This window comes from Stegodyphus dumicola, chromosome 4, assembly GCF_044657685.1.
Source record: "Stegodyphus dumicola isolate Sdum_Otavi_A_Nest chromosome 4, ASM4465768v1".
Classification (NCBI taxonomy): domain Eukaryota; kingdom Metazoa; phylum Arthropoda; class Arachnida; order Araneae; family Eresidae; genus Stegodyphus; species Stegodyphus dumicola.
Window position 1 is genome coordinate 100,224,954 of NC_140771.1, and position 21,295 is coordinate 100,246,248.

General features: G+C 33.3%; 1 protein-coding gene across 3 annotated transcripts in view; it reads right to left on the reverse strand.

The window, feature by feature from the left end:
• Nucleotides 1-9,136: 9,136 nt before the first annotated feature.
• Nucleotides 9,137-21,295, reverse strand: part of LOC118186854 (pancreatic triacylglycerol lipase-like) — a 63,153-nt gene continuing 50,994 nt past the window's right edge. For all 3 annotated transcript variants that reach the window (XM_035357018.2, XM_035357017.2, XM_035357015.2), the window contains exons 7-10: nt 20,218-20,460; nt 18,726-18,852; nt 14,615-14,800; nt 9,137-12,322 (exon numbers count right to left, since the gene is read on the reverse strand). In XM_035357018.2, coding sequence (XP_035212909.1) covers nt 12,142-12,322; nt 14,615-14,800; nt 18,726-18,852; nt 20,218-20,460 — 737 coding nt within the window. In that variant the 3' untranslated portion in view covers nt 9,137-12,141. The remainder of the gene's footprint in view (nt 12,323-14,614; nt 14,801-18,725; nt 18,853-20,217; nt 20,461-21,295) is intronic.

The window sequence follows — 21,295 nt, forward strand, 5'->3', positions numbered from 1 at the left end:
GGTAATAACACGATATACATACTGATATAATATAGTATTTATATACTGTTTTATAATCTCTAGAGAACATTTTGATTATTTCGAATCCCTTTTCTCTCTGGGCTTTTCTAACAATGTAGTTTAAGCAAATGAGCTCAAGATAATTGAGGAAGTAAAATTACAAGCTCTTAATATGAATTTTCGGTTTTATACGCCATTATGTAGCACTTTTTTTATGAAAAAAAGACTAGATTAAAACAATGAGATAATGGAAAAGCATTTTAAGCTGATGCCTTAATTCCATTATGTTGCTTTACCTTTAGTAGCTTTTTATCTGACTGTTTGGACCTAAATACGCTTTTCGCAAACGTTTCAAAGAAGTGAATAAATTACAGTGAACATGAAATAGTTTTTTTTTTCCCAGCCTTACCTCTCAAAGCACTGGTAAAGTCGCGTTGAGAACAAGAAAAGTTTGGATTCGATCAGATTACCGTGCAATTAATGAAATATAATATGCATCGTAACAATTCATTATTTTCCACATGCATCAAACTATATAAAGTTCCGTTTCAAAATCAAATCGAGATAATGTATATCCATAAAACTTCCTCAATTGAAAATTTTCAGCATTATTTTGAAATACAACTGTGATTTTTCAATGCCCTTTTATTAACTGAGTATATTCACAACATAAAGATAAAAGAATTACGCTATAAAATTAATTTTATTATAACATCTAGAACATTCGGAGGCATAAAAAATATATTAATAGACTCCGAACATATGATTAACCTGCTCTAAAAGTGAAAGAATCTGTGTTAGTTTTGAAATAAAACATAATATTTTATCAACAGACAGACATAACAACACCTCGCAAAATCAGTGGTCAGGTGGTTAAGACCGCTGAATGAAGTTTGACCTGGGTTCAATCCCAGGAGAATGGACTGGCTGCATGTTTGGTTTTCGCTATGTGTAACGTGAATTCAAGCTTCCTCTTACAAAATCTTACAAATCCCCTTGCAAAATCTTCTGTAAAGATTTCCCTTCCGTTAGAGGGATAGCTCTCATATGCTTCATCATATTCAAATTACCTAACCAAATGTAAGCTTATATAACACCTGACCTTAGAATACTTATTCATAAAACTCCATCCTTACATTTTTTTAGATTACACTTTAGTAAATTACTTTGTAAGAGAAAATTAACAACAAAATAGACTTCCGCATTACGTAAATGATCCTTTATTATGCTATACAAGATCAAGTTTTTGAAATTAGTTTGTTTACCTTTGGTTTAAACTGTAAATTTGACTGATATTCTGAAACTACCTACCACCCCTTGGTCCAGTGGTGAATTGTGATTTAAGAGGAATTAATAAATTAGCATTCAATATTTTAAATATATACAGCAGCATTACAATCAACCAAAGAAAATTTTTTATTATACAAATTTACAAATTTAACTGCTCCAATTCACTGTCTCGCAGTATATTGGTTATTCAGCTAGACTAGCACCTGGGAATACATGCAGTTACTATAGGCTAAACAGTAAATAACTGCAGTCCGCCACAGTTCAAGAAACAGTTTCACAGACACAATATTAATTTGCTTACAATCAGTAAATTCTGTTCGCGTCTTAATTTTCCTTATTTTTAGTTTCATGAATACATGCTACTCATGATTATAGGATATCTAGTTCCTACCCCTCTCAACCACTCTCACCAAACTCTCAACTCTCTCTGACGAAAACTTTTAATTAGCTACACATTCGATTTCAATTAGCTACACATACTACATTTAATTAGCAGGGCCCTCTATCTCTTTTTTCTACAACTCATGCAAATCGCGAGTTGCAAGACGAAGAATGGACATGCAAAATATCAAATGGCTAATTGTTTTATTAGAAACAAAATGAGTGATTGTATTACTGATTATTTGAAATCCATCGCAGTTAGCCAGGGCTCCTTGGCTAAGGTAAGAGTGCCTTTAAAGAAGCCTTTTATAGGTAATGTGACTCGTAATCACAATGCATATGAGGGAGACCCCCAAACATCCTGTTCTGCCGAACCAGTTGGCAAAGATCTGAGCTCGGTTCTAAACGACCTTAACGTTCGCCACTAGTAGGCCCATTAAATGACAAAAATTGATTTTCTAATTCCCATGTGGTTATATATATGCATCGCAAAGGAAGATATTCTTCCTCTCATTGCCATACCGCACTTTTCTGACTGTACTCAATGCAAATTAACACGTTTAATAAATACAGCATAATGTAATAAAAAATTAAGAATATAACCAAGAAGAAGAATAAAATAATATCAAATTATTTTTCAAACTACGAAGTCATTTTGTAAAGTATTTGTAATATTAACTTTTCGGTTAATCTTTTATTATATGCTAAAAATATTTATTTATGCTGTCATGTGCAGCCAAATATATATCATGATCCCGCATTAGAAAGCTGAAACCTAAAAGCAGCTTTGTTAACATTGGTTTTAACATAAGGAGTTGTACAGAGTATGAATGGAATACATTTCCCTTATTACACTGTTTGGTGTGTTACATTTTGTGATAAAATTTCCTAAGGCACTTACTGTTCTTTTTTGTTTCTGTAAATTTCTCAGTACTTTATATTGGCAGACGTATTAATTTTTCTTTTCGCGTTAAAAAACGGTCGACAGTTTTCAACGCCTATACCACATTTTCCAAGTAATCGAAATTGTAGTTTTCAGGTTCGAATAAAACCCATAGATTCATTGTTAAGAAATAGGGTGAGTCAAAAACTAAAACTTCTATATACGGGCAATCCATCATTCAGTTTGGCATCGTGTTACACTTCAAAAACCACTCTTTTACGTGAAGCCGAGCCCTAGGATATGAAGCCTTTAAATGGCAACGCAGGATGGTTTGTCAGTGGCATCGTGATGAATGACTTTGTGCCGTCAGCTAATAGATCGGAGTAAATGCTTTCCTATATATTTTCATTTTCTTGCATGAAACATGAAGTACTTTTTAATGGTCTGGTCTGCTAGATTATTACTTGGACAGCCATCATCTTCCGTAACTAATTTATTCCTGCATATTTTGATATTATAGAAAAAATTATATACGTGTTCGTCTTACGTAGTGTCTTGTGAATTTAGATATTACAGAAGAGGAAGATTAAATTACAATTATTCACTTTTATGCGAAAAGAAAGTTAGCTTACATAATTTATTTCTTAAGTTTCGTTTTAAGAACGTTAACAAATATTATAAATTTGTGTAAACATTTACATTGTGATGAACACGAATAAATATTTATTTATATTTATTCCGAAAGCCTGGGAATTTTTTATTATTCTGTGTATTAAATATATAGAATAGAATACATATATTTATTATATAATTTTGAATGTTGTATATTTTGTAATATTGAAAAATGTAGCTTGTATTTATTTTCCATTAGTGTACATAAATACAGCATTTTATTTCCGTTTTGAAATTTATATATAGAACCGTGCATATTTATATAAAACCGTTTGTAGCTCGTATAAAAATTTGAGAGATTTGAAGATAATTAGAATTTGTCAAACTTCGTGATAAACATGGCTGTCGATTTTTGAACGACTTTCTTAATTTCGATTTTGAGACCCTACAGTGATTAATAAAAAAGAGGCAGAAAATTCTGATAAGCATTTTTTCCCTGATTGTCCCTGATTTCCCTGATTAATAAATGTTTTTTGCTGTTGGTGAAAAATTAAAAATCTGCTCATTTTATCTATAGTTCAGTAAAAGAACATCTTAATTTAATATTTTATCATCCACAAATGATTAATTTCGATGCCAACTGTATACTATTTTTACCTCTTAAGCCACTCACTTTAAAAAAAAATTATGAATTTTCGTCCCTAAAACGGCTTATAATTTGTAAATAGTTATGCTAAAACTCGGGTAGTTTTATTGGATAATTAGGGTATTGATAAAAACTTTCTTAACAGGAGGATCTGCTGTATTGTATTTGATCATAGAAACAAAGTTTCTGGGAAATTCTTTGAGTCCTTTCTTTAAAAAATGTTCTGTAAATATGAGTTTCTGCGTGTTCAACAAGACATCATCGAATTGAAATATTTGATCCTTAGCTCATTGAAAAGAAGTGAAATCTTAGTGAGACGTTTATCGCCCGACTTGGAATATTTTCAATTCTAGCATTTCAAGATGTTTGCTGTTTGTGCTCTTAACCGTATTTTAAATACAATTCATAAAATGTGTTCCTGCTTCGCGTAGAAAACTCCTGTGTTGTCTTCAACGACCATGTGAGTTCTCATATTTCTTTCTGATGACTGCATAACATATAATCTTTAAGTTTTTCCTGCTATCGAATGGTATTTTCTGCCAACGAATAAATTCAGATTGCTCATCCGAACGAATTAGTTTATATAATAAAAATTTGAGCATATTTCACATGAACGTTATCACTCTTCCCAAAAATATGCATTCTATCTACCATTATGAAATATTTATTATTATATAATAGTTATAATATATTAAATATAATATAATATAATTATTATATAATAGTTATATTATATTAAATATAATATCAGTATTATATAATAGTTATATTATATTAAATATAATATAATTATTATATAATAATAAATCTTTGCTAATCGCATAAGAGATAATAACTATATCATTGAATAAATTACTCAAAATGTAAACATCAGTGGAAACTGTACATTCACCAGTCAATATTTCACAGGCAAATAAAAGAGCTGGAAAAGAAATCTTTATCCATCAGTACCCACTTTACATTATTAAAATTTAGTAAAAAAGATTCCATTTCAGTGCACAATTTACAACCTATCATAAAGTGTATCACTTTTAGTATTTAATACTGCATTTATTCGTTTTCATATTTCAATATTCTTAAAAATTTCTGTGGATACTTTGGTGAGCTTTGGATAAAATATTCTATTTACTTTTCAGAACGTGTATATTCGCTTCATGACCAAAACATTTGCATTTCAACCAAACGCGAGTACAAGGTCTGGACCCTGGAAGATTACCATAGCGGCAGACGATCGCTTGCTGTTGCTATGTGCAAGAGGCTATAGATCACTGACAACACGCCAGCTAGCGTCGCATCTCTACTACTGCAGGACGGCCCATATTCTGCAAACTTTGTCTCGTCGACTGTGTGAAGGTGGATTGTATGCCGTAAGACCTATGGTTTATATTCCTTTGCCCCATCGCATATTAGAGCGCGGTTGAATTGGATCCGTGAACATCGCAGTTGGACGCCAGAGCAGTGGAACCGCATACTGTTTGAGGATGAGTCTCAATTTAACATCCAGAACGATTCCCGAATTGCAATGATATGGCGTGGGCTAGGGACACGCTAGCGGATGCCGCACATCATCGAAAGAGACCATTACAGAGGAGGCGGCGGCTTACTTATATGGGCTGGGATAGAAATGGACGGCCGCACTGACTTATGCGTGATTCCTGGTGGTTCCGTCACAGCCGTACGATATGCGATGAAATTCTACACCCTCTTGTACTCCTTTTATCGCTGCAATAGGTACCAACGCGATATTTATGAAAGATAACATCGGCCCTAATAGAGCTCGAGTAGTGCAGAGTTACCTGGATTGTGAGACATTCCACATCTCTTGTGCCCTGCTAGATCACCGGACCTGAATCCCATAGAGCATGTGGGGGACTTGTTGCATTGCCAGGCACCCTCCACGAGCTGGACATGCATTACTACAAGAAAGGGTGGTACTGTCACAACAAGCGATCAACGACACTATTGCCAGCTTCCCTCCGTCGTTGTCAAGCATGCACTGTAGCTTGACAGTACCGTACCCGTTATTAGCGAGATGTTTCCATTGCAGATTTATCTGATCCATTTGATTTTTCCAGTTGTGACGGTCGTAATACACGTGTTTTTGTATGGCTTTGTTTTATTGTTTGCTATGTAATCTACTAATGCTCTATCAACCTCTTGGATCGGTTTTACGCATATCCATTAAATAGTTTTTGTTTTATTCCATGCTTTGCTTTTGATTTAGCAGAAGTGTATTTATACTTGCACCTTTACTATACCGTATATCCTCGCGTATTTTTCACCATTTGTTTACTAAATTTATGGTCAGAAAATGGGAAGGGGAATAATTTAATTTCCTATGGTCGCGGTTACAGTAAAAACAAAACAATTAAAAAAATCATGGATAATCTACAAATAATAATATGACAATATTATTTCTTTAAAAGGAACTTGTATTGTAATAAAAATTCATAGTAATATTAGCATCAGGATATCTTATAAGACATCTTCATTTGCTCTTCTTTTTAACTTAAATCTCGCCCATTCCTATTGTTGTCTCTGCTATTCCTCAGGCCTCAAAATCTATGCAGGTGACTTAGCGAAATCGTAGAGTATATATTGGTTCGTGTTTGCTTCGCTGTGATGGGTCGATTCTTGTATCAGGCTGCCATAAAGTTCGATATTCAGAAAGGAAAGGTCCGAACTTCAAATTCATAGGTAATTTTTAAGGGTTTGTTAACAAGAGGAAAAGAATCACTAGTTAGGCGAATTTATTAGGGAAGCTCATTCTATGAATTTGGAATAATAAAGAGTAAAAGAACATTATACTGTAAGATTTATGTTAATTTTCTGACAGTTAATCTTTAGTTAAAAGTTATTTTCCTATCTTCCTGAATTTCAGCTTACAACTTCCGGCCAGAATGCATTTTCAGAATTGCGTTTGAATACAAATCAGGAGAAGTATTTAACTGTGAAGTTCTACTGACTTCGTTAGAGAGTCAGAGATTCTGACTAGCGCGCGTTCGCCTTTTTAGGTCACTCTCTTTCTTAAACTATTATTACGCTTAGCTGTACTTTAGGCCCTTGATAACTTCGACGTTAGTTAGGATTAAGGGGCCAACTCTGTTAGAATCTTGATAGCTTCGGCTATATCTTTTTAGTTAGATTAGTTGAGTTTAAATTCTTAGTTCCCTGAGTTCAAGCCCGAGTGGAGGCTTGTAAATCCAAGAAAGAGTATTCTGTGAATTTATAATAAAGGGTATTTAACCCTTCTCCCGTTTTGTTCTCTGTCTCACGAACTCAAGCGATTATTCGCTTATCAGTTCTTAAGGTTCCTCAACTTTAAGTGCAACTTAAAGGTACATAGGTTGGAATCTTACAATACAAATATTTTAAATCTTTCAGAAACCGGTTTTAAAAGGCTAAGAGAAAACTAAGGGAGAAAATATGGTATTACCAATTTTTATTCATAGTATAATGATATATAATGTAAATATAATTATTTTACTGTAACTATAAGCCTAATTAATATGGATTGAAAATTTGTAATACAGTTTTTCATTACAAAACATAAACTGCACTATATTACTTTAATGAAAAAAAATTATGATTGAGTCTCCTTATCATTAGGACGACTAGTAAAGCTAGTAGAATCAAAGAAAAGTATGAACAAAACTTCATTTGAGGAATGATTCAAGCAAAATGTGCTTTCGGTAATAGCACTGAAATCCCTATTTTACAAAATAGGCTCTGCTTCAGTTGATTTCTAACGAATGTTTTGCAGATTTCTTTTCTTAATTCAGGAAATCAAAGGAGGCATTGAATATATTTATAAATGATTCAATTAATTTCTAACGCCAAATTTATTGATTCATTTCATTTATTCTACGTAGCATAATGTTAAGCTGTCATTTCGTACCATTTGCTAGCTTTTATTTATGAGGAACCTCTGTGCTGAAGGAAGTCTTCTTGGCAAAATTCTTCTTTAGTATAGAACATAATGAAGTGTCAAAATAATATTCGTTTTAATACATAACCCAACATATTTTGTTGTGAAGATTTGAATTTTCTGTTCAAAATTTTATATGGAATTCCAGATACAAAATTTCTATAATACTAAATCATGATATTTGTAATGCAGACATGAGTTAAGAAGCACATGTAGGTTATGTAGGAAGACTGCATATAGAAATTGTATGATGATAGGTTTGGTAGGAATGATAGATTTTCCGCTTCCTTAAAGAGAATAAAATGAGATGAAAAAAGCAGAAATCTAATAAATATTAATAAGTTAAGCAATACTTTTTAATGTTGCTTTTGAAGTAAAATAATACTTTTTAATGAAGTAGATAGAGCTATTTTCTTCTAAAATAATATTTTAATGCTTTTAAATGGCAAAAAGTGTTTTAATGACCATATAGATACTATAACAGCGATTATTTACTATCTAAAAATGCTGGTATTTTAGTTACATTTTACAAATATATCAGCGTAAAATAAATTAAGAAATGAAATCATATAACTGATCGTGACTAAGTTTTTATAAATGTACGTTTACGTAACTGATGAGGGAAATAAAAAGCCACTAAAAATGTGAAAACTGGCTAAACATCTTGGAATGCAAATACTGCAGTTTAATTTGTTTTTAATATTAAACTGTCTTCAGTGCTCAGTCATTAAAATGTTTTCCGATTGTCTAAGTCCATTTAAAGTTCCTAGTTGTCACTGATCATCAAAATTAAAGCATAATGAGAAAAAATATGCTCCTTAAGTTAATGTTGCAACCACTGCCCAATGTTGTAATTATTTATATTAATTAAATATAAAACACAAAATTGTACTTTCGTGCATACATTAGCTCTAGAAATATTCTAATTCGGTGATTGACAATGTGCTCAATTGAACGCATTTGGAAATCCGGTCTATAGTGTTTAAAGTGAATGTGGTTTCTGAAAGTGATCAGTATTCAGTAGTTATCGCTCAAAGGTAATGAAGGTCAAAAGTTGCGAATAATTAGTAGAATTGAACGAGATCAGACACAAATGGAGGTCTCCAAAATGTGAATATCCCTCAGTGTCATATGAAGAGTTTGGAGCCACTTTTTAAGCACTGGATTAGTTGATAGACAGCCTGGCCAAGAGCAACAACTGCATCAGGATACCGTTTCCTGCCGTTGTCGACTCAAAGAAACCGCGAAGCTACTATAAGATATTTGATCTTAACACTAGAACAGCCGAATTTCAGACTAACCGAAAACCGCCATTGGGGGTCAATTTGACCGTCATAAGAAATGTAAGTAGAAACACAGTAAATGATTGAAATGATGCTGAAATGACCACATAAAAGAGTTTTTAGAGGTTTTTATTTATTTTTTATACTTTAGAATTTTTTTTTCGTGCAATTAGCGCAAATTAGCACATATCAATGAAAGATTACAAAAACAAAAACAAAATCTTTAAAAAACAAACAAAAGATACAAATGCAAAAAGAGGAAAATAGAACATATGCAAAAAATTACAAAAAACATAAATTGGGAATAAACACGCAATGTTTTCCAAAGTTTGTTATACATTACCGCTGGTGATACAATATGAACGCTTGATAGTGACAGCAACACATTTACCACAAATTGGTTTCTGGCATCCCTCACAGCTGACAGTCTTGTTTTGTCCCTTGCAACTTTAAAATGCACATTTCTTTCCTTTAAGTGTCTGTTATTTGAGCAATTGGGGGCATCTGTTGCGTAGTGCACCAACTCGTAGTTCTTCCATGAGTGCAAGAATAAATTCTCGACGGGAAATAGAGGTGCCCAAGGATTCTTTGAATATAATCCAAGCATTGAGTTCAGCAATGTCAAGGACGTTGTAAAAAACATGTACAGGCCACCTGCGACTTCCACTTGTACTCTATTTCCTCAGCATCTGATCTGCGACATCAATGCCACATTTTGTACTGTTGTAGTAAGTCACAGTGTTCGGTTTTTTCTTTATGCTTTCGTCAACAAACACATTACTGTGCATCGTGCTCAGAATCACGACATTCTTTCTGCTCTTGCACCTATATATTGTGAGTGTTTTGTCTCCATTTTTCAGTGCCAAAGATGAATATCGTGCCAAAGAAGTGTCACGAGCAATGGGGGTAATTCTCGCTTATTCAGAAGCATCGTGCCCACAATTGTGGTTTATTTCGCAGAAAGTTCATCTGCAAGTTTAACAGAAGTAAAAAAATTGTCAGTTGTGACATTGAGTCCAGAGTTTAGATGTGGTTGCAGTAATTTGAGAACTACACTTTCCCCAAGTTGTAAATTAGTTGGTCGTTCTTCATCCTTGCCCAGATAAGGATAACCATTCAAAACATATTTGGATTTTACATCAGTTGCTAGCCAGAATTTGATGCCAAACTTGTCCGGTTTATTCGCCATATACTGAATAAATCTACATCTTGATTTACAAGGCAACAATTGTTCATCAACGGTTATTTCTGGTCCAGGATTATAGCATAAATAACAGTTTTCCATTAGCTTGTACCAGGTTACAGAAGCGAGAGCAAATTTGTTAGTGGCGAGACGATCAGCTCTGGTGCTTCGGACATCGAATCTGAGATACAGGCATTATTTCACGGAACTGATTACGTGACATTGTTTCTTTGAACACAGGTGGTTCTCAATTCTTGTTCCCCAAATCATCTGCACAAAGTTTTGAATGGCCTAGTGCTCCTAGTGTCGTTTTTATTATGAGGGTCAAAATGACCCCAGTTGGCTGTTTTAGGTATATCTGCGATTACTTGTTTAAATAATTAACGTAGAAATATGAAAAATTGGCATAGTATACTTGGAAACATTTTAGAAAAAGTAAAAAAATATCAGCTTCGAAGCTCAGCTGTATGTTAAAAAAAAAAACGCGTAAAATTGGAAAAAAAGGTCAAAATGACCCCAACGGCGCTTCTAGTGTTAAACCTTCAGGCTGCCACAGGAACATGAATTAGCCCTTCTAGTGCTGCACGAAAGCTTAGCAAGGTTAGACAGTGTGCGAGAAATTCAACGGTTTTAATCCCACTCACTCCAACTTACAGAAGAGTCCGTTTAAACTGGTGCGTTATCATGTTCAGTGGAGCCATGACGATTGGGCCCGAGTATTGTTTATTGACAAAGCCAGATATAGTTTGATCATTCTAGAATCTAGTGTTTTGATCTAGAGAGCGGAATGAACATGCAGCTTGCCTTTTCTTGCACTTGAAATATCCTGTTTCCACGATCGCTGTTTAATGGTTTGGGGAGGAATCATGACAAATGGCCGCACCAAGCTGCATATATTTCAAGGAAGTTCCATAACCGCTCGAAGATATGTGGACGAGGTATTGGAACCCCAATTTAGAATGTTTAGGGGTTCTGTTGGCCTGCATTTTTTGCTAATGAATAGCAATGTTCGATTTCATCGAGCATATGTGGTATGAGAATAGTTGCAAACAGGAGATATCACTCGAATAATTGGCCACCTTACCCACCCGACTTGAATCCGATTGATCATGTGTGGGATGCCTTACGATGTCGAATTAAAGCTTGCCAAATTCCTCCCTGAACCCTTCAGGAGCTGAAAAGTGCACTTTTAGAAGAGTGGCATACAATTCCACAAGACCTGAACAACAGTTTGGTAAAGTCTAAGAAATCAAGATATGAGGTATGCATATCCGTTTGAGGTGATCTTAACCGATGTTAATTTTTTTCTCTCAAGAGGTGACTTAATTTTCCAATTTCTATAATTTAATTTTAGTTTCAATATTTTGCGAATAATCAGCCGCCAACATTGTAATTTATGTTGCCTAATGTTTTTGTACAAATTTCTATTAATATTTTTTATTAATTATCAGTTACGTTTTATTTCTTGCATTATCTTTTAATTTTGATACTTAGTGTGTTCGCGACTGGTTCATAATTACCTGTTTCTCAAGTTGACTCCCACAAAAATTACAAAGAACAGTAAAATTGAAGTGTGAAATAAAAATGTCTGACATTCTGTACTTCTAAATTGTTTTCAATTAAACATTCCTTTTCATCTACTAACAATGGCATTTCTTTGAATAATCTGTCAAATTTGTGCAGATAACTTTGAGTAATCTGTCAAATTTATTCAGATAACTCAGATACGCTTACAAGCATTTCAAGATTAAAAGTAGCATTCCATTTAATATCCGTACTTTCCGTTATATTTCAAATTTTATTTAATATATACGCAAAAGTAATGGATTTTTTCCAGTTCCATTTGCGTGTATCAAATATTATATAATAAAAATCTACAAAATAGGGTTCAAAAATAACTTTATAATATCTTGGAATGCTTCATGTGATCAAATATCATTTAACTGCTATCTTCTGTGTACCTGCAGCTTTCCATGTAGCAAAATTTAAAGTACTATTCTTCCATTCTTGTTTAAAATGATAATTGCATGCATCAGCAGAAAACGTCGTCAATTTTTTCTCAGTTTGAGGTAAATCTTCCTTCTTACACAGAAGTGTCGATATATGTTTCTTTGGCCTGTTGAGTAAAAAAAGACATTTATGTTACAGTTCTAGTAAAGAAATTAAATTATTTATTAACAGTATTTCAATATGCATATTTTACTCAATTTTATCATTAGTTAAACCTGTGAAATTGAGCCATTGTTTTTTATTCATACGCTATTTGGCGTATTCACTCACTTCTGCATTAAATTCCATGTTTATATATATTAAATTAATATGTAATGTCTAAGGAAATCATACTAAAAAATATACAGTGGTGCCTCGGTATACGTCCGCTTTGAAATAAGTGCAACTTGGAACCAACATACGTTCTAGTATTTAGAATAGGAAACTTCCATTCGGTGTACGGCATTTGTTTGAAATACAACTCGAGTTCAATACATCACAGTTAGGAGCACTGAATTTGTTTACCTCTTTCAAGGGAAAGCAATCTGTTGCTGCTTCAGTAAACGACCAAGCCAACAAACAACGAAAACTGATTTATCACATGAATTTTTAGCTTATTTATTTATTTTTTTAAATACTTCAACAGGGAATTTTAAGAACGTTAATGAGGAGAGTAGTGAAGAAACTCAAAAAATGGCTGGAATCATCATGGTAGTAGAAAATAAATTAATTAATTAAAATAATAAAGATTTTTGAAGCGTATGAAAATAACATGCGTATCCGGGAGCTCGACTCATGCATACTATATGCCGAGAACGGCGATATCTGCAGTTGTGAAAAACGAGGACGCTATTACATCGGTAAATGTTGCGAAAGGGAGAAATCGATTACTAAACAAAGATCAGATACCCTCTAGTATGTCGAAACATTTTTAAATTATTTTCGAGCTGAATAACAGACAGACATTTATCTACAGTATTTTCTAAACGTACAGTATTTCGTTTATGTGCCGTATATATTCTAACCATTGCATTTATGTTTTCTATGAAACATTTTTATAATAGTAACAGTAGAATTTTTATAAGAACGAATTAATTATTTTCCCTTTATTTCTTATTGGAAAATTTTTTATCACGCATACCGAAGTACAAATATATTTAAATAATTTTTTAATTCCATTGTTTTGGTTATTTTCGTCTTTGTAACATTTTTTACATAGATAATCAGATATATTAGACTAATTTCCCTAATTAGAAAGCATCAAAATAAGATAAATTCTTTCTTAAACCAGTGTTGAATTAAGCCGAAGATATATATTATATTGATGTCACGAAAGACAAAGTTTCAAATAATTAAATGCAAAATTATAATTGCTCATTTTATTCAATTTCAAATATCTTCAGAATTCAATTTTTGCATCACAGTTTTCGAATAAAATAAATCTGAAAGCGAAACCACCTACATATTTTGTAAACAAATTTTATTCTTTATTCCAAAAGTAAATACCATTCTTTTAAAATAATTTCTTTGTTCAAGTAAAACTATTAGCCATAAAGATGAAAAAATAGATTTCCTTATTATATTTTCGAAACAAATAACCTACCTGTCTGAATTATGACAACCTGTTTCTAATCAATAGGATACGTATCTCAATCTTAATATTTTAGGCTGTTATATTAATTTTCATTGAAATCTATATATGCCAGTATAAAAAATATAAGATCACACGTTTTCTTAGATAAAAAATGCACTACTTATGTTACTAATGCACCACTTACTAATGCGTAATTAACCATATTTTTTCTTAGATAAAAATATGGTTAATTGCACATTAAAGTAGCACAATTGATACGTAGCTGCAATTTAGCACGACACATAATCATTCACTTGCTCTTGGGAGGTAGAGGGAGGTAGTAAATAATGTAATAAGTCTAAAATAGTAAGTATGCATATGCTTACTAAAATTTAGATAAGGAAAAAAGTACATAAAGCAAATAAATCATGATGCAACACAATGAAATTAAAAATATTAGGCGACCTGTCAAAATTTCGCTTCAAGACTAGGAACCACTATAACTGAAGGAAAGGCTCCCTTTTGAACAAAGTAGAAGAACTGCATTATTTGCAATTCGATTTCTTCTGCTTTAGGAAGGCCTCATTGTTTGTTACAGAAACTTTCCAATGACACTATTGCTTCAGCCGTGTTACTTTAAGAAACAAAGACTCGCTCTTTAGACAGAAACAGGCTCTTATGATGGTGTTCCATTGCAGGAATGAAAATATTTTTCTTTTTTTGTTGTTCGGTCCTGTGCGACATACAAAAGAGGTATGAAGCGACATGCATCTGGTATTTAACAGTACAAGGCTATTTCCTGCTTTGCTAGTTTCGACAATTTAATAATATTTTATTCATACTTACAAAGGATACAAATAGTTAATCTCTATAGCTCTTATAACAGCTCCGAAGTCAGCACCTGGACTCTGCTTATTGACTGCCTGATTGACAGAGCGATAAAATGCAGCAAAGCCGCTTTTTGGTTTTCCAAGGGGTACTTTAGATGTGATAAGAATGCTCTGGAATTGCCTCGTTTTGATTAGATTGACACTGAAAATTTGAACAAATGCATTATATATACTTTTCAACACAACGAAAGAACGACACAAAAAGTGCAATTTCATATGAACTATTATAAATGCAGTGCAACTTAAACTGGATTGACATTAACCGATACACAAGTTTTTTCATGTTTACATGATAAATCTCAATATATATACATAGAATAAAAAATAATTCGCAAGGCAATGAAAATTAAGAACGGTAATTTATGTAACATGTAAAATTTTGCAATCAATTCGAGCTATTAATTTTCCTTCTCTTTCGATTTTAAATTCATTCACTTCCTTCATTTTTTACATAAAAACGAATACATTCATGCTCTGAAAGCTCAAGTGAATTTTGGTACTGGAGAACGAAAAATGTAAATAAGATTAAAAAAATAAAAGATTTGAATACAATGAAGTTTGAAGAGGAAATGTAATTAATTCTCTGTTTAGATTTCGGTTTTTCTTAAAAGAAAATACTCTTTTTCTTTTTAGTGGAAATTGATAACATGGTGATTTGCAACACAAATGAATTCAATTTATTACTGCTGTTGTTGTCATCAATATTATCTCTCTACCGAATGCAAGACATGCTTTTCTATCCTCTTGTTGCTGTTATTATTATTATTATTATCATTATTATTATTATTATTATTATCACGACTAATAACTCTCACATGTTTAATTTATCATAACAGTTCGCCGCTGTGAGAGATTAGGTTAAAGTTATGAAAAAAAAAATTCGAAAAAACGTAAGATGTGAAATTGATAGATAATTTACTGTAATCACTTAGAAACAGCAAATTTAATTCATCAGAAAACCATTAAAAATATTGTAAAGATGTTATTTGGCCTTATTTTATTTATGATTAATAAGTAGAAATTAAAATTAGTCGTAGAAGTACTACTGAAGATACTTTTTCTATCAAAGTGGAAATTTAAAATCCAAACAAAATGGTTTCAAGTAAACATTAACCGGAAATTTAAAAAGAAAGTAAAAAAAGAAAAAATAATTAAAATTAACAGAAATTTTACTTTTAACCATAGATATTCGATTTTAATTTGTAATTAATTTTCTCCTTTCTTACCATGTATCTTCATCCAGCTGGCAATCGGAAGGCTTGTAATTTAAATCCCAGTGAGACCACTGCTGTTTTACTATTATCAGGTTGATTCTTTTCAAATCTACAGAGGTTTTCCTAAATAAAATGTTGTGGACGATAATATACTCCCACCTGAATTTGGAAATTATGTCTCCTGCTTTCTACTCGCTCTAGGAAGAAGAATTTGAGTATTTTTTTTCTTCCTTACTATAGGAGTTTTTGGTGTAACTGGACACACATCCGACTTACAATCAGAAAGCTTCAGGTTGGAAATCCGGTGAGACCTTTGATGATTCTCTATGTTTCCCTGCTTCAAAAATTTCCAGTTGACTTTACAGTTGGCTGCTGACCTAAAATATGGATGACAATATGAAGACGATAATTCGTCACCCCCTGGATTATGCGACTGGGTCCAGCAGTCACTTTAACATGGGAGTATATAAGATATCTTCACCCTCCTTTCCGCGTACCTTACTGATATATACTCCCTGACACTAAAAATACAACACCAAGGAGGAATGGCCAGAAAGTGATGAAACACGGCAAACAGAGAGCGACTCTTGTTCTGCCTGATTGTTCTAATTGTTCTGCCTGGTTTACGTTTGGAAAAAAGACGCCCGATTTTTTCCTTCCTCTCGAAAAAAATTGCAAGTTGTTAGTTCTCAACCAATCCGCTATCACTTTCGAATGGTATCAGTTTGTTTGTAATGGAGAACCAGTATACTCTTCGCATGTTAACCCCAAAGTGATCTGTGTGATTGGATGTTGTGACAAAGCAGAAAAATTGCTCCAAACAGTTGTTCTTGCGAAACAAACGGATGTGTAGCAGCCTAAGAGATCTTTATTCCGAATGATATGCATAATACAGAGCGAGAACAGCGTCGGCTCAATAGATTGTAGGACCACATTCGACGGCGATACACGAAGCAATTCGTCTAGATACAGTGTCAGTGAGGCTATGGATGGTGTCCTGAGGAATGGCTCTCCATTTCCTGTAAACCATTTGCCACAGTTCTTCTTCTGAACGCGGTAATGGCAGGGTCTGCAAATGGCGTCCAATCACATCCCAAATTTGTTCGATTGGCGAGAGATGAGAGAACGGTGGCTAGGAAAGCATCTGTACATCTTCCAGAACACATAGGCTGATGACAGCAGTATGTGGTCGGGCGTTATCTTATTGATAAGGAGCATTGAGGACTGCTTGATGTAGGAAAGTGTCATCGGCCGCATACACGGGAGAGTGCCTCATCTGAGAACACAACCCTGTGCCATTGCGTCGTCCACATAGCAATAATCTGGCACTATTGCAGACTTTGGCGTCTATGATATTGGGTCAATGGCAATCTTCTTAACAGACGTCCCGACTGCAAATCACTAGCCATCAATCGACGGCAAATGGTTCTGATCCATAGGGGAACATCCAGGGTATCTTAAACATGCTGCAAAATTGAGGTAGAAGTGGTTTGCTGGTAAGCCACCGCTTTGTCGGCGGATGTGTCGATCCATGCCTGCTGACGCCACTCTGGCTGCTGCCATATTCCGTTCTTCCAGCCATCGTCGCCACAGCCGGTGTACTGTGGACGCGTCCAGGTGTGTGTCAGCTGAGATTTGCCGTATGGACTGACCTGCCCTTCTCAGTCCGATCACCATGTTGCTAGTAAAAATGTCTGTCTGCTGGAACTGCCTCCGTTGAGGACGGCCTAGCATTCCGCGTTATTACACTCGTCCTCTGAGACAAAAATACATTTTCTACAAAGATATCCCTAGCAGAAATAGCGGCAAGAAAACTGAACATTCTGCAAGTTCTTTCCCTTATATCTTCTTAAACATGCGCTAGAAAGCTGCGCATTTCACATTGTTCCCATCTTCATCATTTTAAGCTGACGTACGTCTACCTTAAAATTTGCATAATTGGTACAATCGGGTTTTAATTGGTTATAAATAAGTTTTAATTTATAATAAGTTTTTATTTCATCTTCATCATTTTAAGCTGACGTACGTCTACCTTAAAATTAACATAATTGGTACAATCGGCTTAAAATTTGCATAATTGGTACAATTTGTTTTTTGGCGAATCTTTTTTGATGCCAAGATCGGCTACAGGAAGGCACAATTTCAAGATGGCCACTACACAAAAAAAAAAAAAAAAAAATAAGAGATCAAAGAATTGTACAAAATCTCTATCCATGTACACATCGATCTGTTTTCACTTAAAAAAATCCTAGAATTGCACAAACCAGGCATTGCCACTGCCTTAAATTTTTCCATGTACACATCAATCTATTATCATTTAAATAAAATCAGGAAGCTAAAACAAAGTTAAAACTATCATGGCAACCGGAAGCGAGGTTTCATCGCCAAAATTTAAAACAAAATTGTCGCTAATCGAAGGGGTGCCCAATTCTACACTGGAGCCGCATAATTTTCGAACCACTCGATCTTGGTATTGCATTTTCAGTGCCGGGCAGTAAAATTGGAAACACATTGTAGTAGCAATTAGGAGCTCCAGAATTCGATTCCAAATGAGGGCACTGCTGAATTTATATATTTCATTTTCCGAAATAAACCTAATGTCTTTTTACAATTAAAAGTTCCTGTTCGCGGAATGAAAGTTATTGGAATAGTTCTCAGTAGTGAAATGCAGAAAATGCAATGGAAATTAAGAAAAAAGTTAGGAACGAAATAAAAGCTTCCATCAAAAGGTTACCAAGTATTAGGAAGGGAGATTAATTAGAAAATTATTTCAGTAACTCCTAATAATAATAGTACAACTCATCTTTTCAACTGTGAGCTAATTTTCTACATTAATATTGGTAATGAACTTACTAGAACTTTCTGCTCTCTTGAATGTTGATGTCTCCTTTCAGTGTTAAGTCCAGATTTACTTCTGCTGATTCGTAAGTTATCTGTCCAGGAACCAGCTCAAAATATACAATGACTTGGTACTGAAACACTGAAGAAAGAAACTTTCATGTGTAGAGAAATAAATTGTTGCAGAAAACTTTTAATTATTTTTCAAAAATGTTAGATTTCTGTACTAAAATTTCAGTTCTTGTATAATATAGGAAATACAAACTTAGGATAACATAAAAATTGTAAGAACAGCATATGCTAAAAAAACTAAACGTTAAATGTAACTAACAAAAATTTTCAGAGTCATGTATCTAAGGTTAAATATAACCTTTTTTCTCAGCTACGGAGTTAAAATAGAGGGAAAATACGGAGTTAAAATAGATGGATAAAGAACGCTTCCTAGCATTCTAATTCGCTAATGGGAGAAGTTTCTTGAATTTTGGTCTGTAGAGAATTTTTTTTTTTTATTTATTTATTATTATTATTAGCAGTAAATCGTAATAGAGGATTCACGAGTTTGTTAAAGTAGCTAAACATTTGTTTCTTAGCTGGTTCCCTTTCACAATTTGTTAGAGATTCTTTTTGGTTAACTCATTCTCACACTTATATCTATTGTTCTCATGTAACGCATGTTTCATTTTCATTCTTCGCTTCCGCGGTGCTGAAGAAAAAGGCTTTATTTAACCTTCAAAACTATGCCCTTGTAAATTTATTCACCTTATTCCGATTTCTATTTCTCACCATATGCTGCTTTTAGCATAAAAATAGTTTTCGTATTTTTTGGTCAAAAATATTAAAAGAAAATATGAATGCAGCATTCATGTTTATAGAGAAAGGAAGCCATCTTAGCATACTGAATACAAAATAATTTTGAATGATTATGCAAAAGTTAAATGTATTAAAATTTAAAACTTTTTGTAGAAGAGATGTATTTCACATAAAATACTCATCACATAAAATACTCATAAATAATATACTTTAATATGTAAGTAAAAATTTTCTTTTGAAATTTAATAAAGTATCTGAAGTCACTCGCGCCACAGTCAAGGTTAAAGGAACTTCTGCTCTTAGTCCCGTGTGTTGAAGGAACGCATTTTAGTAGCCCAGTCTACTTAGAGATGTTGAAAATTTCCAGCCCGATAGTGAAATTGAAATTTCTGTCAAAGTTGGCTTTGATTTGAAAACGTCTGCATAGTGTTGAATGAACGCATTTTAGTTGCGCCATCTATTAGAGATACTGATAACTTCCAGGCCGATAGTGAAAGTGAAGATTCAATCACAGTTGGCTTTAATTTGGAAACGTTTGCATAGTGGCGAAAGAAAAAGTAATTTCAAAAGGTCATCCTTTTCAGAAAATTGTAAATTATGGATATATTTGTGTTTTCCCTACACTTCGAGTAAAAGTCTAATATGGTAAAGTGAAAAAATGCTCAATGCTTATTTGAAACTCATGAAATTAACTTACAACAATAATAAGGTCTTTCATATCCAATCTGCAGATAGTATCTTGATTTTTGTGGAGCTGGAGTACTGAACTGGCCCATGAAACGACATCTCTCACCATTCTTTCCACAATTACATTCTCCTTTCAGAAATGCTTCATAACTGAGACATTCCACTCCGACCATCAGACATCCATTCTGGCCAAATGAAAACAGCATGAGCTCTATAGACCTTCTATGTTGGCAACCGAATAGGTCATGTACAACTGTAAAAGACATATAATAAAAGTATTAAGGGAAAATGCACTTATAGTAGTTCAGGATTTTATCTCCTATACTGCAGGTTACTGTATTTCAAAGTTGAAGATTTGTAGCAATATTGCAACAAGCTAGTCAACCGCATCATACTGTCAGACGGATATGCTCATTTCATATGCTTATATTACATTCTAAAAATTTTCTTAGCGTTTCAGATATATTTCTTGCTGTTTTGCTAAGCTTACACAAATAAATAATCGCAGTATTCCCTGCATTAAGGAAACAGTCACTAATACTTCATTTGCTATGTAAGTCTCTGAAATACGGCAATTAATTTTTTTCTATGTTTCAATATTTCTTCGTCCGAATTTCCTTTTTTTTTTTTTTTTTTTTTTTTTTTTCTTTTTATTAATGTGCTTTTTACTAACTTTGTGCATTGAATGGATATTATTTTAGCTCTCGTAATATTTAAAATATTTTTAAATTGTTATAGTACTCAACTAAGAATGATCTTTCCCTTTATATTAAAAATGGAATTTACTATCTCAGCTAGATATATCAAACATCGACGGAAGCAGAAAACTACGACGTTTATGTCCACCGCTTGGTCTTGCTAACAAAGTGAAGGATACTGAGATATGTTACTCCATGTAACACAAAACGAATAGGAAAATGAAGAAGCCTTTTTGTTTTCTAGAATGCGTCATGCATAATATAGGCTTAATCTTTATATTTAATTTTTAATTATAAGCATAAATATAAATTTTAATTGAGAGCTAGAGAAAAGATTTTATGTCACATCGGATGGAATCCCCGCTAAGAACACGCAATTCTGTAGCGTAC